This window comes from Amphiura filiformis, chromosome 13, assembly GCF_039555335.1.
Source record: "Amphiura filiformis chromosome 13, Afil_fr2py, whole genome shotgun sequence".
NCBI lineage: Eukaryota > Metazoa > Echinodermata > Ophiuroidea > Amphilepidida > Amphiuridae > Amphiura > Amphiura filiformis.
In genome coordinates, this window is record NC_092640.1 from 52,782,557 (window position 1) to 52,809,144 (window position 26,588).

Genomic DNA, 26,588 nt, shown 5'->3' on the forward strand with positions numbered 1-26,588 from the left:
TTATATTTTCCCAAACGCACGCGTGCAAAACTTCAGACAAGGAACACAATTAGAGCCATCATATAGATATTCGTAATGTTCAAACACATCGTCATAAATTCCTGTCTTTGTTCTTAACACACTTCTATTATGTCCATTATGCCATTATGCGAATCAAGTACAAAAAACAACAAATTAATAATCATTGAACATAATTATTCTTCCTTTGCCTACTTGTAGTTTTGTATAAACAAAAACTTTTTTTTCGAGCAATTAACATCATTCATTTTTTCATTGTGCACAATTTAATATATTATTATTTTTTGATGAGTCCAAGTGTGTGAAAATATTGGATCCAAAACATAATAAATGGATGCTTTACGCCCAATATTTATTGGTCTCGTTTTGAGTTTCAAAATATTGAACTCGACTACGTCTCGTCCAATATTTTAAAACTCATAGCTCGTCCAATAAATATGGGCTCAATCGATCCAATTTTATATCTCGTCTAATAAATATGGGCTCAATCGACCAATTGCATAACTCCAATTCAATAAATGAGAATTAACTAATGCAATAAGAAGTACTTTGATTTGAAATGTTGATTTAAACAAAGCATGCCGCCAGTCTCACCCATATCGGTCTCCATATTGTGAACCGTGTTAAGGTGTCGATACAAGAATGTGACAAGATTCTCGCATTTAATTCTTTAACAAAATCAGGTTTTCCAGGCATGACGCTCAATATTGAAACACTTCAAGACAGGTTTCATATTTGTGCGTTGCTCTACTTTAAAATTGAACAAATAATCCTTGTGTATATATAGAATTGTGACTGTATATTATCAGTTATGTCAGAAAAGATGTCTGCCTGTACAAATTAAAATGGAGATATTGTTATATACCCTCAAAATGTGCATTTTATTACTTATCAAATGTCGTTTTTAATTGGATGATCATTTTGATTTTATGTCACGATTCCTTTTGTTTCACAATGCCATATTATTAGTTTTGCATCAATTAGTTTTGCATCAATATCGTATGATACATGCTTCCGACAGGTTCCTCCCTCATAAGATTGACACATAAATTTCGTTCAGAAACTAGTGGATTTGGTTTAAATTGTTAACATTAATGAATCGCACGAGTCTCATAATAGTTTTGCTACATTGATTAATCACAGACTGTCAGTTTCTGGAATGAAAACATTGCTCTCAATAAACCTAATAATTTATGGTATCTTATATTGACTACACTTAATGTTACCGTCTTTACCATAGGTTTGGGCCACTTTTTCCAATGACCCTCGCATGGTAAAAGGATGCAAAGTTGTCTCTATAATATGAGGAACATACTTTCTTTTGTCCAAGTATGCGCTATGCTGTTAATTATGCCATGGTAAAAGGACAGCAATTTAATCTGCTTGTATGTTACAAACGAGAATCAAACAGAGGAGTTAACCATAATCATGCCACAAGGAAACAAATTGATAGTCAGATAACTAAAAGATACGCCCTTTTTACCACATTAGAGCTTCACTGCCCTCATCATGTAATTCTCACCGCTGACGATAATTACGATGAACGTTTGATACACAAATCAGTATCTAAAGTCTGAAATACGTTTGTAAGAATTAAACATTCTGCTTTGCTCAAACAATTTTGAAAAATTTCAGAATTTAGATACTGTTTGAGCAAAGCAGAATGTTTAATTCTTACAAACATATTTCACGAGAAACTCGTGACAATTACCATTACATTCAAAGATTAAACAAGCTTTGTATTCCACCATATTAATCGGGTATAACTTTAATTAAACAATATGACATTACAAGAAACGTTCTTGCTTTAAAATTACATGGCGAGTCGGAGATACCATGTTCAACCAAGTACAGTACATACACGGTCATTGATGCTTGCAAGATGTGATAAAGTCTCTGTATAAATAATGGTCTGTGTAAACCAACATAAAGTGGTAACACAGTATCGGATCTACAAGACGGTTTACACGCACAGATATCTTAATTGATATAATAAGCTGGCAATTGATGGGCGCTATACTAGGCTCTCAATCTTTCTCATATATGAAGACACAGTTCTTTAACTCACATATTTTATACATTGATGCAATGACATTTGAATGTGTTGTGTACTAAAACTCATACTGCACAACTTGAGGTCAACATTTGAGCTTTAGTTGTTAAAAGGATGTTAATAGACTGCGCCATTAATAATACGACCACCTTGGTGCAATACTTGTTTGATTTCATGGTGTAGTGATTCTTTGAATGGTGACACATTGGATTCCTTGATCTACTTTTGTCTGAATGCCGCATATTCGGTATTTCAGCTTTTTATAAATTAGGTTATCATAATTTTCACACTTCCTTGTTTCATGTCATGTTGCATTGATTCTTTGAATGTTAACACGTCGGATTCATTAATCTACTTTATTTTATCACAATTCAACATGTTCGCTATCGCAGCTTGTCTATAGTTAGGTTTATATCAGAATCTAAACATTTCTACTTATTTTAGCACCACTATAACAGCTTATAACTATAAGACTGACCTATTCGGTAAAGCCTTCTATCAACTTCTTTTCATGCTAAACAAAAATATAGCCCAAGATTGACATCAAATAAGATAACTATACAAAAACAAGATAAAGCCATCGGCGACAGTGTCTAGTGCCCCGATGGTGATGGGATGCGAGCACTCAAAAGTACCAGTATATAAATACGATAAAAATCTCCAATGATGCTACTTCTTTAAATACATCAGGTAATACAAAGATGTAGAACGAAGGTCATAATAGAGAAACAGAACCAGTATAAATTGCAAATGCAAGCAAGACTCGATTAATGAGACAGTCACATTTGTGACCCGGCAGCACAAACGAGCCGTAAATTCCCTAAACTGTATTCTGAGTTATGGTGTAAAATGTGTACGAAGGTCGTATTCATCGGTCACTAAAGCTGGCGGCGACATCTGTCTTATTTTGATAGTCACAACACCAATCAATAATCCTATTATTGAAGTGGATAATAAGCTTCTACCTTAGATGGCTATAGAACTTTTAATAACTCTGGTCTTTGTTTGCTTTTGCTAAATCCTTTTCAAGTGGTGGGTTATTTGTATAGGTATGCTTAAACCTCGTTGACTTGGGGATGATTTGAAATGACCGCCAATTATGACTGTTTGATATTTATTGCCAGCAATGTGGAAAAAGAGACACACATAGAAACGAAAAAAGCTATAATTTTGTTGAAGGAGCAAAGTTTAACTAACCATAACTCCGCTTCTGGATATCGTTTGAAGTCAAATGATATACCATTTTTAAGTTTATGATGTTTATTTTTAAACACGAAATAAAACAAAATTGACCGGGGAGGAATTTACGGCTCATTCGCCGTGGACGGTCACATTTAATATATGTAACACTCCAATGTACCATATCGATGTTATTATACGTTCAGATTTAATTAACCCATTGCTTTGATTTTTATAACCCGCGAGTCTGCAGACGTCCAGTGTTGCATGGATAGAAGACAATTGAATGGAAAAATGACCAATTATAGATGAAAATTTACAGCCTAGCTTTCATTCTTATAATATCATACATACGTAGACATCATACACCATGTACACCTAGTAGCGAGCCATGAACATGTGTATCATCTCAGCGTTCATTCAACTTTATACATTTTTGAATTTTTTTTTTTGTACAATAAAAACACAGATCCATGAGTTCCATACAATTTTTATTTTGATGTTTCTTGGTATTGGTAATGGTTTAATCCATTATTAGATGCGTTTCTTAAATGAATAATTCATCTTGCATACTTGTGCTCTTGAGTAAAGACTCAAATGCCTCTGAAATTTAAGAATATTCTTAAAAGATTGTTCATCCTGACCGCTGCGTGCAAACCATAATTAATTGTTAGATTGGACCGGGAGATTGGACATTAACTGTATGTAATTATTAACTGTATATAATTACGACATAGACCTTGGAAAAAAAGGACATGATCATTGACTCAAGCAGTGATTGCATTGTGGTCATTTTGGTCATACATGTATAGTCAAAGCATGGTCTATTACTTCCATGGTCAAAGGCAATTGGTTGAACGGCAATTACATCAAGCACATAAGATCAAGACCGCATCATCTGATCACACTTGCGCACTTACTTTGACCATAACAAACCATCAACCATCAACCACCAAGGACGTCTGTGGCGCAGTTTAAAATTAAACATACGCTCAATAAGCATGATAAGCTATCGGAAACAGCATTACTAATATTAGCCCACATTATGCTCGACCCATTGTTTCAAATAAGGATTTTGTACTTGAGCCAATTAAATCATTTCAAGAGTGTTTTTTGCCCAAACATTTTTCTGTCATCAATTTCTTAGATTAACTACCATAGCAATAGATGATTATAATTTTTGAATATATCGCCCTGCACTACAAGCAGGTTGCACGCACGCATCACCTGTATATCTGCAAACATAGATTGAATACAATACCACTCTTTTCAAAGATACTTATCTTTATGTGTGAGTGATCAGCATTTCTTTGACATCTATGCATATGATACCGCTATATATTCAAAAATTGTATTCATCTATTGCTCTGGTAGTTATCCGATTATTACGTCACTTCGACGGCAAATTGGGCAAATTTGAATCATATAAAAAGCATTATGCGCTACGTACAGGCATAAACCCACAAGACTCAGCACACTTTACAGGATCATATTAATGTTCTTATATAGGGAACACTGACTCGATCATACGTTGACTACAAGCATGAAATGTTCAAAGTTTTATAAACAATTTAATTCACTTTACTTGACACCGTTATCTAACATAGTAGCTTGCACATTACGTAATGACATAACATGTTTTAGCATGTTATTCCTATTACACAGTGTGGTTATAGTCAAATGTTCTGCCAGTTGCTGCAATGCTTCTGATAAAAGTTTTTGGTCATTCAGTCATATGTCTCATTGTCTGCATGGATATAGACGCTGATGTATGGTGTGGTTGGGTGGGGGTGGGTGGGGTGTCAAATTTACAGGTGTGTAGGGGTGTTTTGTGTGTACGTGTTTCCTTTCTTTCTGTCCTATTTTAATCATACTCAATATCTTTTATGAACAAATTCGATAAATTTGTGAACTTCCTTTGTCTTAAGAATTAAAACGGATGTGTTCGCCCGCAAACGTTTATATGAAACTTTACATTATAACCGTGGACTTTTCTGCAAACTTCCACGTTTAGCTGAGATATGCGATTGACTGCAAACAACTCAATAATGCATTTGAGAGTGCGCCCCCATTGTTGATACAAGAATCAGTCCCCGGTTGAATGTTAAAAATCCATGAGCACAAGATATGCAAATCAGATACACTTCGCTTAGTTACGGCACATCTGTCCCGAGTGTTTATGAGTTGCATGATCACCCGCAAAACGTGCTTTGGATATTTAAAGACTAGCCCGTGAAAAGAATCACTTGGTAGACCTGTTAACTCACAATTCAGAACTGTCGTGTAACTGACGCTTCGGGTTATACTTGTTGTCAACTAAACTGTTGAAGGAAAATAAAGCAACTTAATACACACCTATGACGTCGCGCTATTGTTTTACCGCTCCATTACTTTCCACGAATGGAGCGATGATCACAATAACACGCCATTCGTAAATGCCTTTCTCTTTTCTCTGAAAAGCAAATACTTTTCAGGAAAAAGTATTGGCATTTACGAATGTAGTGTTAATATCAATTGCACTTTTGAAAAGCAAGTATTTGCGAAAAGTGCGGTATTGTTATCATCACTTCATTCATGCAAAACAATGATACGAAAAACAAGAAGAAAATGATTTTCATTAATACAATAAATTGAGTAAGCGGATAGCAACATTTGCACAGTATTGTCATGGGACCTGAGAGCACATCACACATATCGAATTGCATGCTGAATACGAGGATTGTCCCTATATCTAATAATAATAATAATTTTGATTTTGTGAAATTCGCGATATAATACAAATTATTAAAATTTCATATTTTTATATTTTTCAAATGTAACAGTCCTCGAAGTAAACTTTATAAATCTAATGATATGTAATTAAACTATAGGCCTATGTAGCTGGGATGAAAAGCCGACTCAATTAAAAATTTGACCTTTCATATAGAACTTAAACATTTGTTTCCAAAAAGACCTACATTTTTTAGTGTTTTGAGGAAAAAATCTATAATTATCTTTAATAATGAAGGTCACAATTTTCATATGATTGACGGCTGTTCAACCCAACTTCCTACTATTTACTGCATATCGTTAGATTTATACAATTTACTTTGAGGACTGTTAAATTTCAAAAATATCAATTTTTAATAATTTGCCTTAAAATGTGTATTGTATCGCGAATTTAATAAAAATCTAAATTATTTGATATCAGAAGGATGTGTCTGATTTGCTCTAAGGTGCCACAAACAAAATACGTAAAAACGTCGCTATCCGAGCCCTTACAATGCAATCTGTGAAAAGCAAGTCAAGATCAAAACGGGCAGGTTAAATTGTTGGCTAAGTACGTTGTACTTATTATGCAAGATGTGTTTTACCCTCACTTAGGCTTTACTTCGTAGGCCTTTACTTTTATTTATTTGGACCTTTCTTTCTACGCTTACTGTTTTTTATAACATTTTTTTTCCTTCTTTATATTTTTATACGTTTTCAGTGGCTTAGGCCCTACATATAATTTGTCTTATTTTGGGCAACATTGCTACATATACATAATACACATTCTGTATCAATGTATTTAGGCCTATGAATCTGTTTATTTTCAAATCGTTCTCTTCGGGCATGTTTAATAATGATAAAAGCCACAGTAGGTCTATTTTCTGTATAATTTTTATTTGTCATTATATGTTTCATCTGATGGTATTTTGGCATGCTTGAATATTTACTTACATCGATCAGTAGGCCTATCCGATACCGTAAAACGGGTAACTTTGGGCACTTTTCAGAGTTTTTAAACCACTGCTTCCAAACAAAACCAAATATATTTCTAATTATCTCTTTTTTATGACGTTAGGGTTCCCTTCTACACCTTGAAGTTGAAAAAGATTTTTGAATAATTTTGAAAGGGTGCCCTAGGGGTTGAAAATAGCCTGACCAAAGTTACCCCGCATTTGGGGCAACTTTGGTCAGAGTATTACATTCCATGAAGAAAAGAAAATGAAAAAATTGATCTTCGCTGTATATGGGCAAGGTTTTGTTTTTGTGACATTTATCCCCATGCAAAATTAAGCAAGCACGCATCCTTGCTCACAAATATCGATTTTTATTTTGTCTGAAAAAATGTAAAAAATGCTCATTTTGGTCAAAAATGCCAATATTTTCGTAACTTTCAAAGAAATTGGACATGAGCGACTTCTTCCAAATATATTTCTTAACAAATTGAGACCAAATATGACTAAAAACAATATTGCTGTACGGAAATATGACCATTTAAAATATATTTGAACGACCAAAGTTACCCCGCTTACCGAAGTTACCCCATTTTACGGTAATTAAATATTACAATGTTAGGGACGCTCCATTTGATTTGGGAAGGGGGACGGGAAGTTGAGGTGGCTTGTACTTCGCGTCGAAGGCGGCGAAGTTTGTTTTGTTTTTTGTCGACAAAGTTCAAGGACAATAATAGGCCTAGGTAAAATGTGTTGTAGTACATTTAAAATTTTCGTACCTTTTCGTACCTGATTTTGGTCCTTCTGCTGCGAATCAACGATATATATCCTCGGAATGATTCCATCACAAAATTATCCAAGATAAACAATAGTGTCCATAATTGCATGGTTGTTCCAAAATCGTAAACTCGATTCACAGAGAAGAGTATCATTGCTCAGGTATAACGATAGGTGTAGTTTTCTTGAAGTTGACAACTGTAATGACCATTTCATATGAGCTTATACATGCTATATGACCTTTTTGCCAATTTTCCTTATTATGCAAAATAGAGACCTAAACGCAACATGACGCAACTACTTCAACAGTTAATACATTAGAAGTGGGCATAAAGAACTATTGATGGTCTAATCACTTTAATGATTTTACGAATCTACGTTTATTCAATTTGTGTAACAAACATTTTAAATCTTTATAATTCAAGAAGGTGGTTACGGATGATTTGAACTAAACACCTGGATCGTGATATGATGGGTATTTCTATAGAAATTTTACATAAAGCTGAGTCGGACTATTTTTGCACTCGCACCTAAAATTTAGTACGATCATTATATTAGTGTATTGTCCGGCATCAATGAGTAATTGATCAATTTGTAAAGAGCGGTAAAACAATAGCGCGACGTCATAGGTGTGTATTAAGTCGGTTAATGGCCGCGGATTAGAACGTGAGTGGGTAAGAATGGCTTCGCCGCTCCGCGGCTCAGCCATTCTTACCCACTCACGTTCTAATCCGCGGCCATTATCCTATACATAAATTTTCTAGACTTACTGCTTACATGGTTAAGCATGTCAAAACATCATTAAGATATAGGTTACAGGGCGAGGAAACAAGTTAAGGAAAACGAGGAATATAATTAACTCAGTTCTATAAGCATGATAAGTATATTGCTGATGGTACAATATCTATGTTATCGTCTTCATTATTAAAATTACAATTGAAGACCTGAGCGCAAGAAGACCACTTGGCCCCTCAACATGTATACACTAAAGTTAAGTATAGTTTCTTAGGGTTTTATAATTAGAGAATAAAGGTATTGTTTTAGCCCCTGGAGTGCATCTATCGTCTCATATAACACGGGCGACATCATTATTTTAAGTAAAACAATGAGGCGAAGCCGAGTTGTTTTACGCCAAAAATAATGATGTCGTGTAATATGAGACGATAGATGCACGACATCGGCTAAAAACAATACCTTTATTCTCATTCTTAAACACTTCAATTCAAATAAAAATATCATACAAATTTTAATCAAATAAAATCCTACATTTTGCAAGAAATTACCTAGGGCTTAAAATCGATCAGTCCCGTTGTTGCTGTGCGTCTCCTATTGGTCCAAATAGCGAGGCGCGTATCGCGTCGACGCACACGCGCTGACCCGTGTGATATCGTGTCATATCACACGGGTAAAGCTGGGTAAGAACCAATAAGATTGCAGGAACGTTCTCAAGTGTTTACTCAAGTGTTTAAGAATGTTTAATACATGTTCCAGGGTGAAAACATCATGAAAGGCTGTGAAAGATTTGTTTTGGCCCCTGAACATGTATAAAACATTACTAAACTATACGCAACTTTAGTGTATACATGTTCAGGGGCCAAGTGGACTTACGACCTTCTGGCGCTCGGTTCTTCAATTGTATTGAAAGTACAGCATAACTTAATAAACATTATCAACACAATCTTTACAAAAAAAGTAATTAAAGATCCGACACAAACTTATGATCGGAGGAATAATATGTATACTATAACCTTTTACAAGTATCTTTAACATTCAACAATATCTCCGCGAACAAATAAAAAACACGCTTAAATGCAATTGAAGACCTGAGTGCAAGAAGACCGTAAGTCCACTTGGCCCGTCAACATGTATACACTAGAGTTGCGCATAGTTTCGGATAGTTTGGTAATGTTTTATACATATTCAGGGGCCAAAACAAATCGTTCACAACCTTTCATGAGGTTTTCACCCTGGAACATGTATTAAACATTACAAAACCCTAAGAAACTATACATAACTTTAGTGTATACATGATGAGGGGCCAAGTGGACTTACGGTCTTCTTGTGCTCAGGTCTTCAATTTCAAATTACATCAAGCATAACACATCTCATATTGTTATTTATGCATTTTCGGGAGCTCACACGCCGTGATGGACAGTTTAGGAAATCAAAAACATTTGTTTTTGTTGAAGAAATATTCTATTTTTATTATAACCATCAAAATTGATGTGGTATTTATTTGCACTTAAAATGACGCATTTATTTCGAGGGTTTCTTAGTGCAAGATCTACCTATCATCAACTTAGCTGCCATGTGTCATATGTATAGATGTATACATAATATTCAATGCAGAAATTGTCAAAAAGATATAGGGCAGCTATTGCAAATAAGGCTTTCACTCTGGATTTGCGGAAACACCTGTTAAACATCATGGCTGCCTCCAAGCCGTTCCGATTGATTTAATTTCATAGATGGTTCCTTGGAGTTGCATCTTCTATCCTTAGGTGAAGTAACCACAAGGGTACACTTTTAAATATTGGAAGGGGTATAGGGGTAAGGGGCTATATAAAGGGGAATGGTTGTATTTAGGCCCCATTGTCATTATGAATGCATTTTACCAGAGGCAGATAAGATTTCGGGGAACTGTGTGCATTCTGTTTTCTATAGGGAAAACACACACACACATTTTATATCTCAACCTAAACTACAAACAAACAAACAAAGAAAAATAAACACAACACACTATTCTGGAATATAAAGGAACCTGTAGAAACAAAACAGGTTTGGTGAAATGTATTTTTCAGTGGTATTATGCATGAAATTAATGTGGGCAATTAATTGAGACTAACACGTTCTTCCTCGTGCTTTTATACACACACACAATCCCTCCCACAACTATATACAACCTCACCACATCCCCCCCGCAAACCCCCACGTACTCAACCGGTACACCCCTCCCCATACTTGAACACATATACTCGCACACATTCAAATGCAAAATAAGAAACAAAAAAGAGCCAAGTCTTCAAAGTGTGCGTAACATAATAAAAGTTTCATCTGTAATATTACACAACATTTACCACTTTTGTAATGGGCTATTCCAGAAAATAAACTACCACCCCCTATAAAGGGCATTGGAATTCCATACTTTTCTGCAGCTTATTTTGTCTGGAATTCATTACTTTTTTGCTCATGGTGTCTGAAAATTATAATAAAAAGCATAGCAGAAACCGCTGGAATTCCAGACTAATTTTTAAAATGTGCTCTGGAATTCCAGATTTTTCTTTCTAAACACAGATTTGCCCTCTATAGGGGGTGGTCGTTTATTTTCTGGAATAGCCCAATGGCAGTAAACAAATGGTAAAACAGGATTAAAGCAGAGACCGAACTTTCTCTTTATATTCTGTAAATTTGTAAGCACAGTTTAAATAGTAAGTAAAAAGCTCATCAACTGCGCCTTAACTGTTGTATTGGTTTATTACGACACACCTACTTCCTATTCGAGAAAATTGCAGCATTAATATTCTAAATGTAATCTTCTAGATTAATTATAATACATGTTTTTATTTTCTCTTCTTCTTCTCCTCCTTCGTTTTTCTTTCTCGACTTCATTTCTCTTATTTTACTTTTTCGCCTTCATCGTCCTTCTCATTTTTCCTCTTCTTGTTTTCGTCCTCCTCGGGTTTTTTTTTAAAATTCCACTTCACTTTTTTGTTTTATTTTCTGTCTTCTACTTGTTGTCAGTTTTATTATCATTAGTCTCCTGTTTGTCATATTTTTTCTTCTTCTCCTCCTCCTATCTTCATCTTCTTCTGTTTTACCTTTCTGTCTGTTTTCCCAAATTATGCACTTGCGAAACTACAGACAAGGAACAAAATGGTGTCATATAACTCCCTGTCGTTGTTATTAACACACCTCTATTATGTCCATTATGTCATTATTCAAATCAAATACAAAAAACAACAAATCGGCAATCATATTCGTCCTTATCTTACTTACAGTTTTGTATAAACAAACTATTTTGTCAAACATTAAATTCTCATGCATTTAATCCTTTTCACTCCGCACAATTTAATATACCATCAATCCAATTCGTCAAATATGAATCGACGAAGATAATAAAAAATAATTTCATGTAAAATGTTGATTTAAACAAAGCATGCCGCCAGTCTCACCCATATCACTCCCCATATTGCGAACCATGTTAAGGTCCCGGTACAAGTATGTGACAAGATTCTCACATTTTAATTCTTTAACAAAATCAGGTTTTCCAGACATGACGCTCGATATTGAAACCTTTCAAGACAGGTTTCATATTTTTGCTTTGCTCTACTTCTAAAGTGAACAAATATTCTGTGTATATTTTAGAATTGTACTAGAATTGCGACTGTATAATATTATCAGTCATGTCAAAAGAGATGTCTGCCTGTACAAATTAAAATGGAGATATTATTACCCTCAAAATGTGCATTTTATTACTTATCAAATGTCGTCTTTAATAGGATGATCATTTTGATTTTATGTCAAATTTCATTTGATTCTTTTTGTTTCACAATGCCTTATTAATTTTGCATCAAAATCGTATGATACATACTTCCGACAGGTCCCTCCTCCTTTGATATGATTGACACATACATTTAGTACAGAAAGCAGAGAATTTGGTTTAAATTGTTAACTTCAATGAATGGCACGAGTCTCATAATAGTTTTGCTACATTGATTAATCATGGACTGCCAGTTTCTGGAATGAACACATTTCTCAATAAACCTAATAATTTATGGGAAAAGGTTTCATCTTATATTGACTACACTAACATGTTACCGTCTTTATCATAGGTTTGGGCAACGTTTTTCAATGACCCTCGCATGGTAAAAGGATGCAAAGTTGTCAAGATAATGAGGAACATACTTTCTTTTGTCCAAGTATGCGCTATGCTGTTAATTATGCCATGGTAAAAAGACGGCAACATTATTTTAATCTGTTTGTGTGTTACAAACGAGAATCAAACAGAAGAGTCAACCCTAATCATGCCACAAGGAAATAAATTGATAGTCAGATAACTAAATTATACGCCCTTTTACCACATAAGAGCCTCACTGCCATTATCATGTTATTCGACCGTATCTCACCAATGACAATTACGATGAACGTTTGATACACAAATTAGTATCTAAATTCCGAAATATTTCAAAATTGTTTGAGCAAAGCATTGCCATAATGTTTAATTTTTACAAACGTATTTCTTGAGAAACTCGTGAAAATTACATTCAAAAGATTAAACAAGCTTTGTATTCCACCGTATTTATCGGGTAGCTTTAATAAAGAATATGACATTAAAAGAAACTTTCTTGCTTTAAAATTATATGGCGAATCGGAGATACTACGTTCAAGCAAGTACAGTGTACACACGCGGTCATTGATCCTTACTAGATGTGATAAAGTCTCTGTATAAACAGTGGTCTGTGTAAACCAACATATTAGTGGTATCGGATCTACAAGACGGTTTACACGCACATATAACTTAATTGATATAATAAGCTGACAATTGATGGGCGCTATACTAGTGTCTAAATCATGCTCATAATGCGATGACACAGTTCTTTAACTCCAATATTTTATACATTCATGCAATGACATTTGAATGTGTTGGGTACTAAAACTCATACTGCACAACTTGAGGTCAAAATTTGAGCTTAAGTTGTTAAAAGGATGTTAATGATCTGCGCCATTAGAAATGCGACCATCTTGGCTCAGAGTGCTATACTTGTTTGATTTCATGCTGCAGTGATTCTTTGAATGTTAACACATTGGATTCCTTGATCTGCTTTATTTTTGTCAATTCAGCATATAATTCGGTATTTCAGATTTTAATAAACATTAGGATATCATAATGTACACCCTTCCTACTTGTTTGATTTCATGGTGTGGTGATTCGTTGTTGACATGTCGGATTCCTTAATTGATCTACTTTATTTTGTCACAATTCGACACGTTCGGTATCTCAGCTTGTCTAAATTAAGTTTATATCAGAATCTAAACATTTCTACTTATTTTATCACCGATGTATACTATATGACTGACCTATTAAAGTAAAGCCTTCTATCAACCTCTTTTCAAGCCAAACAAAAATAGCCCAAGATTGATATCAAATAAGACAACTGTATATAACTACACAAACAAGATAAAGTCATGGGCGACAGTGTCTAGTGCCCCGATGGCGACGGGTGCGAACGCCCAAAAGTACCAGTATATAAATACAGGTGCGACAGAAATATCAACTGATGCTACTTCTTTAAATACATCAGGTAATACAAAGATGTAGAACGAAGGTCATAATAGAAAAACAGAACCAGTATAAATTGCAAATGCAAGCAAGACGCGATTAATGAGACAGTCACATTTAATATATGTAACACTCCAATGTACAATATCGATGTTATTATACGTTCAGATTTAATTAACCCATTGCTTTGATTTTTATAACCCGCGAGTCTGCAGACGTCCAGTGTTGCATGGATAGAAGACAATTGAATGGAAAAATGACCAATTATAGATGAAAATTTACAGCCTAGCTTTCATTCTTATAACATCATACATACGTAGACATCATACACCATGTACACCTAGTAGCGATCCATGAACATGTGTATCATCTCAGCGTTCATTCAACTTTATACATTTTTGAAACAATCGTCGGATGAGATTATTTTTGTACAATTAAAACACAGATCAATGAGTTTCATATAATTTTTATTTTGATGTTTCTTGGTATTGGTAATGATTTAATCCATTATTAGATGCGTTTCTTAAATGAATAAGTCATCTTGCGTACTTGTGCTCTTGAGTAAAGACTCGAATGCCTCTGAAATTTAAGAATATTCTTAAAAGATTATTTGTTCATCCTGACCGCTGCGTGCAAACCATAATTAATTGGACCGGGAGATTGGACATTAACTGTATATAATTATTAACTGTATATAATTACGACATAGACCTTGGAAAAAAAGGACATGATCATTGACTCAAGCAGTGATTGCATTGTGGTCATTTTAGTCACAGTCAAAGGCAATTGTTTAAATGGCAAGTACATCAAGCACATAAGATCAAGACCGCATCATCTGATGTTATTCGGCCGTCTCTCACCGCTGACGATAATTACAATGCACGTTTACTACACAAATCAGTATCTAAATTCCGAAATATTTCAAATTTGTTTGAGCAAAGCAGAATGTTTAATTCTTGCAAACGTAAGATCAAGACCGCATCATCTGATCACACTTGCGCACTTACTTTGACCATAACAAACCATTAACCACCAAGGACGTCTGTGGCGCAGTTTAAAATTAAACATACGCTCAAATAGTACAGTAAGCCATCGGAAACAGCATTACTAATATCAGCTACAGGCATACATGTACATAATGCTCGACCCATTGTTTCAAATAAGGATTTTGTACTTAAGCCAATTGAACAATTTCAAGAGTGGTTTTTTTTGCCCAAGCTACCAAATGCAAAACATTTTTCTGTGATCAATTTCTTTATTTTCCACAAATTCTTTTAACTTCCTTGTTTTAGCATGCTTAATGCGCAAATTTTGAATCATATAAAAAGCATTGTGCGCTATGTACAGGCATAAAACCACAAGCCTCAGCGCACTTTACAGGATCATATGACCTTATAATATTATAGGGAACACTGAGTCGATCATACGTTGACTACAAGCATGACATGTTCAAAGTTTTATAATCTATTTCATGCACTGTTTACTTGACACCGTTATCTAACATAGTGACTTGCACATTAATAATTATGTAATGGTATAATATGTGTTAGCATGTTATTGCTATTACACAGTGTGGTTAAGTCAAATGTTCTGCCAGTTGCTGCAATGCTTCTGATAAAAGTTTTTGGTCATTCAGTTATATCTCATTGTCTAGACGTTGATGTATGGTGTGGTTGGGTGTGGGTGTATCAAATTTGCAGGTGTGTAGGGGTGTTTTGCGTTTATGTGTTTCCGTTCTTTCTGTCTTATTTTAGTCATAGACCTTTTAGTCAATACCTTTTGTGAACAAATTCGATCAATTGGTATTTACCTTTTCTTTATGTCATGTAAACGGATGTGTTCGCCCGCAAACGTGGACGCGTTTTAATGAAACTTAACATTGCAACCGTGGACTTTACTGCAAACGTCCCCGTTTAGCTGAGATATGCGATTGACTGCAAACAGCCTAATAATGCATTTGAGAGTGCGCCCCTATTGTTGATACAAAAATCAGTCCCCGGTTTAATGTTAAAAATCCATGAGCACAAGATATGCAAATCAGACGCACTTCGCTTAGTTACGGCACATCTGTCCCGAGCGTTTATCAATTGCATGATCACCCGCAAAACGTGCTTTGGATATTTAAAGACTAGCCCGTGAAAAGAATCACATGGGAGACCTGTTAACTCAAATTCTGAACTGTCGTGTAACTGACGCTTCGGGTTATACTTGTTGTCAACTAAACTGTTGAAGGAAAATAAAGCAACATAAATTTTCTAGACTTACTGCTTACATGGTTAAGCATGTCAAAACATCATTAAAATATAGGTTGCAGGGCGAGGAAACAAGTTGGGGAAAACGGGGAATGTAATTAACCCAGTTCTATAAGCATGATAAATATATTGCTGCATGGTACGAGATAGATTGCAATATAATCAAACAGAATCCATGTTACAGTCGTTTAGAAATAACAGGTTTATTGCAATGAGCACAACACAACTTCATACATCTTCACAATATAAAAACGAAAGTAATTAAAGAATGAACCGACATATAACTGGAATAATCGGAAGAATATTGATTATATTCCACATTATTTTAAAATTTACGTGATATTCCCACCCATATATTAGACTGGTTCTATTTTGAGAAAGTCTCGTTCCAATTGGCAAGCTTGCGCAAAAGCTGGCAACCAGCTTATTATTGTTAAATCAGGTACGCTGAATTCGAATCCGTTGTCTGCAATATTTTGAGACTACCAAAATAACCTCACAGGATTGTATAGGGGGAAACAATTAATTTTATTTCAATAACACCTTCGAATATATCAAATTATTTGCCTAGCCCTAAGGATCCCAGAAATGTCTAGTTTGTGGTAGTACGACTTAAAAAGGCTAAAAGAAGTCTAAGGTCGATTTCATTGTTGTACATGGGTCAAAAATCAAAGTTGTTCAAATTTTCGTAAAAATTGCTGCAACTTGTTCATTTAGTTTCAGAAACAAACAATAGTTTGCACTATGATTCAATGTCTATCTTCTGAACTTCACATCTGAGATAGAAAAAACTATTGTTTTCCTGATTCGCTTGAACTTGGAACAATTTGCCTCAATTTTGATTTTGTCACCCCTGTACAACATGCAAATTGACCTGATACCTGTTGAGCCTCATAACTTAGTATCTCCTACGCACACATGTGTTATATTTTTGTGATCCTGAAGCCCATACGAATAATTTGATATATTTTTAGTGAGTTTGGAGCATGTTTAATCTTTGCCCCCTGTATGGATGGAGTTCGAATTCAATTAACAAAACTAAGTTGCCTAACAGCTTATTTTGCCGATTGACGTTTAAATACGGACATTATTTCCAAAATAGAACCAATCTTTATATAATATAATACTCTTATATACTTTAAAATAATTCATTACAAAGACATATTCTTTGTTCAACAAATTTATTTATTGCTAAAAATATATAGAGCTCTCCATCACCAGATGCTTGCGTACCACACCAACGCCTATGTTTGTTTACGAAAATAATATAAGTATATAAAGGGCCAATGATTTTTAATTATGAAAGATTTTCACAACATGAGTTAAAGCGACCGTAAATATAAATATATTTAACCTGCTACCATGAAATTGGCTTAAAGTCGCAAGTCGGCAGTATCGAAACATCCTGGCTGAATTGATGTTATTTGTTGCCGCGCACCTGTACAAGCCAGCAGTATGTCCTTCGTGAATATCACATTGTGTCCCCATTCATAAAGGACATACAGACATGCTACTGGCTTGAACAGGTGCGTGTGAAACAAAGAACTCCAACGCATGAGCCAGGGCGTCTCAAAACTACAAACTTGCGAGTTTATGCTCATTTCGTGGTAGCAGTTTACATATTTGAACTACTTTTTGCGTAATATTCATGACTTTTTAAATCACCTCTGCTAATCACCTCTGCTATTACTTACACGTCGTAAGTCCCAAACCCATGTTCCTCTTTCATAGGATTTATATGTTAGGAGATACAATGAGGTTTTATTTACGTCGTAAATCTTCACATCAGATTTATAATGCTTTAAGTGAAATTAGTTGTAGTCAATAGCAGAGGATGATTTAAGGAAGCCCCATCATGCACTGCAAACGTGTTATCACTAGAGTTTCAACTGCCACTTTATTTTTCAAATCCCATTGAATTCTGTGCAAAAGATGTTGTTTAAGAATTGTGCGTGTGTTATTATTACTTGGTCGATTTCAGAACAAAAGTGATGTATGCATAAAGGATAATTCACACCATCTGTAGGTTACATAAACTGTGAAATCGACTAGCATTTTGAATGCGTTTTTATTGTAAATATATCAGTCCAAATTCAAATTTAACCATGCCCGTCAATGCAATGTGCGAGCAGTGGTGTCATGTTCACTCACACAGCTGTGCTAACCGCAAGTCAACACAGTGGCGTGGTGGGAAGTGCTTAAATCATCCTCTGAGTCAATAGCAGATAGGCTATTAAAATATTCTTTATGGAAATGCATTATATTATACCATTGATATTCTATCGTTATTAGGTTTCTCCTTCCATAAACAAAACTACTAGTTGTTTAGATAAGATAATTGTCTGATACATTTCCCATAAAACATATTTTCTTGTTGCTTTATTTTTCATTTGTTTTATTCATATTTATTTTTGCAATTGAAAAACAAAATGCATTGAAAATGCATCAAGTAAGCAAGCCCTAAAAAAAGCCCTACAAGCAAAAGTCTATCTTTTACTTTATTATTTTTGAATATTCCAGCAAGGAGGTCCATGATCCACGTACTTGCAGCTGTGGCACAGATACGGCGATCACCGATAGTTACTTTTCGCAAGCAGGCTGAAGAAAGTAAAGAAGTAAAGAAAATGAACATAAGGGAAACGTGATGCAAAATTTCATGTTAATATAGACGAATCCATAGCTGGGTCCCCCCTCAGGTCTATCCCACCTAAAATGTGAAATGATGTGGCCTTGGCGGGGATATTAAACTGCATTCCATCAATCGTGTTACACGTAGACAAAAGAACGATGAAAGTGTACTGTACAACACAATACAATTCAACATTGATTTTTAAGCGGATTTAATCCACCCAATTGGGCAGTAACAACACCAGTTTGGTGTAGACGGGACCCAGTAATGGCCGACTAATTTCTGAACATCACTTGGCTCGTTGGATTCATCTATACCCAGTGAGCAAAGAAAATTACCACCACATCATCACAATGCCCCATGCGTTTGCTATAAACACCCTAAAACTGGTTCCAGATGTATGCAAGTTCCCATTGAACATGTACATGAAGGGTTTTATAGCAACAATATCTTGGGGGCTCCTCGGTTTTGAATGGTATTTATTGGGGTCTCATGTACTCATTGCAAGTGTTCGAAAATTAAGAACCCTCAAAAGTAAGACAAAATATGGTTATGAAATTTGAAATGAAAACTGGGAACCAGTCATTTTTTGACACGGAGATCAACCTAGCTTCTGGTTTTATGTTCACTGATTTATTTAGACAACAACCTTCAGCACGTAAATTTTGGTAGCCTATTATAGCATAACAAAAGGGTAGTTCTGTGATAGACGCACAAATCCAGTTATTCGCACATGAAAGAAAATTCTACCAATTGTGTGTACAAAAGATAAGTTATGGCTGAAAAAGGTAAACTTTCACATAAGTGGCATGTACACCACATGATGTATTCTGTGAAAATATTCTTTGCCCAGTGACTGACTCGAAAATTTAATTCTAAAAGGACAAAATCACCGAATTTGCAACAAACTTAGTACACTAACGCACCTCGACATTCCTTAACAAAATTGCAATGTTTAATTAATATCGACACCTTGATACAAGTTTTCAAGACATTGTTGTAGACAATGTTAGACAATAAACTCTGGGTACGCAGCGTCTTGGCTTAATAAACATGCCCACTTTTGATATTTGGCATCTTGTAAATAAAACATAGTGAATCAAGCTTACTTTTTTCACTGGCCGCAGTGATGATATTTGGTCGTTGGCACCTCTCCATTGGTCCCAATTGGGGTAATCACCTTTCGTGACGATGTACTGTCGACCCGTGAAGTCGATGTGTTCGTACAAGATCCATCTGTCAATGTAAGTGATGGTCACAGGATTTATACACAAGATACAGGATAGTGAAAGTTGGGTAGCAGTTCCAAAGCAACAAAAAATATAACGGGTAATCTGGCTCAGTATAAATAACCACCCTGTCTAACGCTTATGATTGGTTATCCATATGTTACTCATGTGTGACCTCATTCAATGCACGACCTCGGAGTTACTTACATGACTTTGGCGGGCTATTTTGAAACAGTCATGGTTGCATATTCCACTTACTTCTTTTGAAAATTCTAAACAAGGTATAGCAGTCGCTGATAGGATATGCAACTTATAGAACACGGATAACCTCTATACGATAAACATAAAATGGTCCAATTTACTTACATTCCATTCAAGACCTTGATAGATGATGCCTGATCGTTGAACTGATGACTTCTCAGGTCGTTAGCTGGACATTGCAAGGAGAGGGCGGTGCCTCCGTAGTTGGTATGCTGATAGAGAGTGATATTCGGAGGGTTCTGGATACAGTGAAAAAATGAAATTTAAAAGTTGGCTTTTGTTCTCCATCCAAGTTCTATTTGTCAATTTTGCGTTAAACCCATAATGTATGATTTCGGTTAAATTTTAATTTTGTTACGCTTTGTGAAAAATTATTACATAATTATTTTGATCATTTTAAGCCGAAATAATGAGGAACAATGAAAGACTTGGCCGCTAAACTGTGGAGCTATAATTTATATATAATGGGAGAATCAAACAAAAAACCCGTGTTTACCATTTATGTAAATCCAATTATTTGTTTCATGTGGTGTACCTCAGGGGTCGATTTTAGGTCCATTACTATTCATATTATATGTTAATGATAAATAAATACTACTTCGGTTCTAGAATTTGATTTGTTTGCAGACGACACTACTATTACTTTTCACATGCAGATTATTATAATCTAAATTTGATCTCATTAAGGGATCTGGAATGAGTGTGTTGAGCGTTTCGACAGTATTTTTTGTGGGACATGAGAGCACATCAGATATATCGAATTGCATTCTGAACACGAAGAATGTCTTTCTGATATCAAATAATTTTCATTTTTTGAAATTCACGATATAATACAAATTTTATGACACATTATTAAAATTTGATATTTTTCACATTTTTGAGATATTACAGTCCTCGAAGTAAATTTTATAAATCTAATGATATATTTTTAAGTGTATGTAGCTGGGAGGAAAAGCCGACGATCAATTGAAAATTTTGACCTTTCATATTGAAGATATGGATTTTTTCCCAAAAAGACCTATTTTGTTTTGCTGTTTTGGGAAATAAATCCATATCTTCCAAACGAAAGGTCAAAATTTTCAATTGATCGTCGGCTTTTCATCCCACCTACATACACTTTAAGTATAAATCATCAGATTTATACAGTTTACTTCGAGTACTGTTAAATATCAAAAATATCAATTTTTAATCATTTGCCATAAAATGTGCATTACATTGCGAATTTCAAAAAAATCAAAATTATTTGATACCAGAAGGACATTCTACGTATTCAGAATGCAATCTAATGTCCCACAATAAATGAAGAGCTTTGTTTCAAAACCCCTTACATCCACTTGCCCATTTTTGAGAACACATCAAAAAATAATCAAAAAAATCACTGATATATGCATGGGGTTTGCAACAAAAGCAGTTTTTGGCGGATGCTTGGGTAGGATGAGCATCCCGCCAAAAACTGCTTTTGTTGAAAAACACCTTATATCAGTGATTATTTTGATGATTTTTTGATGTGTTCTCAAAATTGGGCAAGTGGATGTAAGGGGTTTTGAAACAAAGCTCTTCAAAATACTGTCCAAACGTTCATACCCCATCCCTTAAGGGAACAACTCAAACGTTTTCCTATAAACGAAAGTCCTCCCCCAATATTTTGATTAAAGGGCGATGTTCCATACAATAACCCCCCCCCCCCCGTTTACGCCTGTTTGTGGCTTTCTGACCAAATAATATCTCATATATGGTAATTTTAACCCCAAAAGTGCCAGTTTTTGCACGCTTAAGGTGAATTTGTTCCACTTTTGTACCATTCCACAATTTTATCTCCAATATCGAAAAAGTTGTACCATAAACTTATTCTGTCGCTATACTTCAAGAAATATTTTCCAACATCATTCCCCCGTCCATGTCAAAAATAAATCCACTAGTACGCCGCTTTCAATGTCAAAATTTCAATGTCAACGTTTTTCTGCAGTAAATCAAACAGAATATGGCCAGAACGGGCAAATGTCTGAATTTCACTGCTATCCATTGACAAATAGTATGTTCATTGTTGACAGAGAATAATTCATATCCCCGGGATTTATGTATACATTTATTTTTCAAAGGTTTCCATGGGTATTTGGTTCATTCGAGGTAGCATGAATAATTTCTTTTGTATTTTTGCATCATTGTGATGCAATGACCCGTGAATGAGTTTTGTATAGATAAGTTAATAATAGGTAGACTTAGGACTAATATTAAATTTAGTTACGATACTAAAAATAATTATATAATGACTTGTTTTGCAGGCATCAACGGTTCTAAATTCAAAGCTATAGACCTGGACCAAGGATTATAGACCTCAGTTATTATTGTCTAATTATTGTCTAATGAACTCAATCGCATTTGTTTCTCCTTCACAGTATTATTGCAACCTACCATTTTGAGTTTCTTCAAGGAAGAGAGTTGGTCATTAGATCCTTGCCAGCACCCCCAATTTGGATAGTTCCCCTCTTCCAATATATATTGTCTGCCTTTGTAGTCTGCGTGCTCGTAGCCGGCCCATCTGCGGCAAAAAGAAATTCGTGAAATTAAGTAAGATCATGGGAAAACAATACAACTTCGCAATCTCATAATCTTGCGAAATTTGCGAAAGTTCCGTACAGCGTTCAATACTGTTGGGCAAGCTGCGACAGTTTCACGGAATTCCGGCTACAACTTGAGTTGGGCGTAATGACAATGTATACGTGCAGATGTTGTGTGCAAAGTGCTGTGCGCAATATTGCGCACTCTGTGAAAGTTTCACAGAATCCTGCAAAATGTTTAAACAATCTTTAAACAATCAGCTTCGTACGAGCTCGTTAATATTGAAAAGTACTTGTGCAATATTGTACAAATCTCCGAAAGTTTTACTCTCTTAAACACTCCGTACAATACTGTACAACACAATCTATACATAATAAGTTACATGCATGCAATCCTACGCAAGCTTGTCAAAAAGTATAGGGTATAATCATCGAGCTGTCTATTAGTAGCTCAATTGTGCAATCTAATTTAATTTGTTTAACAAATTAACGCATAACTAAGACAACAAAAACGGACTATAATTGAAGACCGAATTAAAAGACTAGTTTGCGCCTGACGTCAGGGCAAAAGCGCAACGTAATTGGTTGCTAACCCTAACCTTTTGGTCTGATTGACAGGACGTCAAACGCAAACTAGTCTTGTTAATTCTGTCTTCAATTATAATTTAATTTGTTCACAAAATAACGAACAACTTATGACAACAAAAACGGACAAGCCAAGAAAAGAAACCATTCTTACACACTGCCGTAGACCTTGATGGAGGAGACTTTATCGTTGAGACCAACAGAGGTTAGATTGCTTGTATCCGCAGTGAGTTCACGTGAATCTCCCTGGAAGTCTACGTGTTCGTAGATGATGATCTAATAATTAAATAAATAAATAAATAAATAAATAATTCGAAAAAGAGAGGTGCAAACAAATATGGCATGATAAAAGGGGAGGCGATTTTTGGCAGGGGAAAAGAAATGTTTGTAAAGTCAAACAAGGGAGGATGAGATTCTTGGTAAACATTTATGGGATACCTTTTAAATAAAACGCGCTAAAAAGAATTAGGGAAAGAAGCGTTGAATGCAAAATTTCCTGATGGCTACGCTCGCATTAGCTGGGCTCCAAAACTTGGGCTGTGCAATGGGGATATTCTGTTAAATACATTTTGTGAATGAAAAAAGTGCGATTTACCATTATTTCCCCTATTGACATGGTACCTAATATTATATTAAAATATACTTTCAGGTATAATTGAATTTGAAATTACATTTATTATAAAGCTAATATCAAGCATTGTAAAAATAAAAAGTACATAAGACAATTACTTACTTTTCCGGTCGCCATAGTAAACGATCTGCTGACCTTCAGTCTTCCTTTCCTGAAATAATAGCAATGATCATGATGTAACTACAAGCTGCATAATATGAAATGGTAGGGTTAATGTACTCATTAATTTGTGATGTTTATTGAGAAGTCTGCGTTCTCTTCCAAATGCAACATTGGATTAGAGGGAACCACCTTCAAACTCACCCAGAATGGGTCATCAACAAATTTCCATTTTCTAAATACCCGGTTTTCGGCTGAACCACTCGCAGGCTACACTGATAGCCAGAATGGAGTCAAGTGACTCTATAAGTGGAGTAAACTAGCACTGTCTCTCCAAAGGAGTCACCTGATTATCTCAGGAGAGTCAGTTGACTCTACCTGTGGGGTCAATTGACTCTACATTCAGAGTCGTCGACGGAGTCGAGAAATATATGACTTTTTAAGGGAGTCAGACTCTGTAATTGCTTGGCTCTTGACACCATGGAATGTATATTCTCCCATTCCAAGAGGAGAGTGGTCAAGCTAAATATTCTTCATCGTGTCGTCTGACGTCTGTCGTCTCCTATTCCGGTAGGTCTTTACTTTGATTTTTTATCTTGATATACATCTATGTGTATCAGTATTTTGTCTTTTTTCGGACTGTCGGAGTGACCCTGTAATGGAGTCAGGGTAACTCTATTAATGGAGTCTGGGTTACTCTAGGAGCAGATTCCAGCCACTACGCGACTCTTTGTCTAAAATGACTCTATATTGGGAGTCAAATGACTCCTGTGCAGAGTCATCAACAGTGACTTTTCAGCGGAGACATAGAGTCGCAGAGTGGCTGGACTCTGCTTCTAGAGTCACCTAGACTCCAGTTTGGCTTTCAGTGTATGTTAGCAGATCTATGACAATGACAAAGGTACCAAAATCTGAATTTTGATAATTTGATACGATCGTCCGGATGAGCAAATCACTGAATGGGCCTTTAAAGGTTACTGTTGCGATTTAGTAGATCACAGCATCCTACGAATGGAAGTGAGCTTTGGCAAAAATTGCATTGGTGTGTAGAAGAATTAAAATATCACAGATATACTTTTGCAGGTCCTGTGGTTCTATAGGTATGTTGTAAAGAGGGTTGAAACAACAACACTTTTGAAAACGTACATATTACTCACACTCATTAACGATAATAAATCAAGCAAAGTATATGATTTGTAGAACGAACTTTTGCCAAACATGGAAGTGTTATTTTTCAATAATATATTGATTTAGATAATGAAAATCGATATTTGTTTTTGGTTGCTTCGAACAACAATACCGCGTCAACCCTTCAGAGTCCAACTTATAATTACGCTCAACTGTAAATTTTAAAACAATTGATACACTGCACGTACTGCTAAATTAACTCAAAATTTTCTCTTGTCTGTTACTATTTGCCTGAATATTCTTTACGCCAAACATAACATAGGCTTAACTAGTAAATATTCCTCAGATCAAAAAAGGAAAATAAACTTACTAAATAAATATCCAGAATACAGATCGCTGTCGGTTATGTCCTTGACTGAGGATTGGGGCTGACAAGTCAGGTAGTTGGCTAGAACGACACTGATGATGTTCTGGCTAAAACTGTCCAAGTTGTTCTGTATGGCACTCTGTGAACAAAACCCTATTGAAAAAAATATGTCACCGAAAACATTTTGTTCATGATCACGCGATTCTTGTCTTTTCAAGTGAATTAAATGTGCGATTGTCAGTTTCCCCAGAGTTCTATTTATGTGCAGTGGCTGGAAACCCCGGCTGGAAACTTCGTTTCCCGGGTTCGTTTGTAAGTTGCTTGCGTTGCATTAAGGGGGTACTACACCCCTGGCCAAATTTTTGCCTATTTTTGCATTTTTCTCAAAAATTAAAGCGCATTGGTGACAAGTAAGATATGTATATTATAGGGGCAAGGACTACAACTACTGTACTGAAAATTCAGCAACTCAAAGCAAGTAGTTATTGATTTATTGATCAAATATTGGTTTTCCTCATTTTTGACTGTAACTCGGTATCTGTTGTCTGTGCTGAAATAAAATTTCCAGTGCAGTAGTTGTAGTCCTTGCCCCTATAATATACATATCTTACTTGTCCCCAATGCGCTATAATTTGAAAGAAAAATGCAAAAATAAGCACAAATCTGCGCAGGGGTGTAGTACCCCCTTAAAGCATTTTGTAATTGGCAATGCTTCTGACATTGACTCAATGGCAATAATAATAATGCTTCTAACCGTAACCTTTACTGGGCAATTTTTTTATAGTTTAGAAGTATGTTTATCCATTTCTGTAATTTCAAAGATTTATTGTTCTTGCATTAT

General features: G+C 35.2%; 1 protein-coding gene across 1 annotated transcript; it reads right to left on the reverse strand.

Annotated features, from left to right (window-relative positions):
• Positions 1-16,438: 16,438 nt before the first annotated feature.
• On the reverse strand, positions 16,439-25,912 carry LOC140168506 (beta-crystallin B3-like). Its single transcript, XM_072191907.1, has 7 exons — positions 25,751-25,912; positions 24,256-24,304; positions 23,677-23,798; positions 22,792-22,918; positions 20,485-20,618; positions 19,999-20,125; positions 16,439-18,858 (listed from the first exon to the last, which is right to left on the reverse strand). The coding sequence occupies exons 2-7, from the start codon at positions 24,268-24,270 to the stop codon at positions 18,841-18,843; spliced, it is 543 nt and encodes a 180-aa protein (XP_072048008.1). The 5' UTR covers positions 24,271-24,304; positions 25,751-25,912; the 3' UTR covers positions 16,439-18,840.
• Between the last annotated feature and the right edge of the window lie 676 nt (positions 25,913-26,588).

Bases quoted from the DNA above. Each gene is read 5' to 3' on its own strand.
- LOC140168506 (XM_072191907.1), bottom strand. The intron at 22,919-23,676 runs GTAAGAATGGTT...TTTTTGCCGCAG, and splicing joins ATCAAGGTCTACGGCAGTGT to ATGGGCCGGCTACGAGCACG. The intron at 20,619-22,791 runs GTAGGTTGCAAT...CACTGTATCCAG, and splicing joins CCTTGAAGAAACTCAAAATG to AACCCTCCGAATATCACTCT.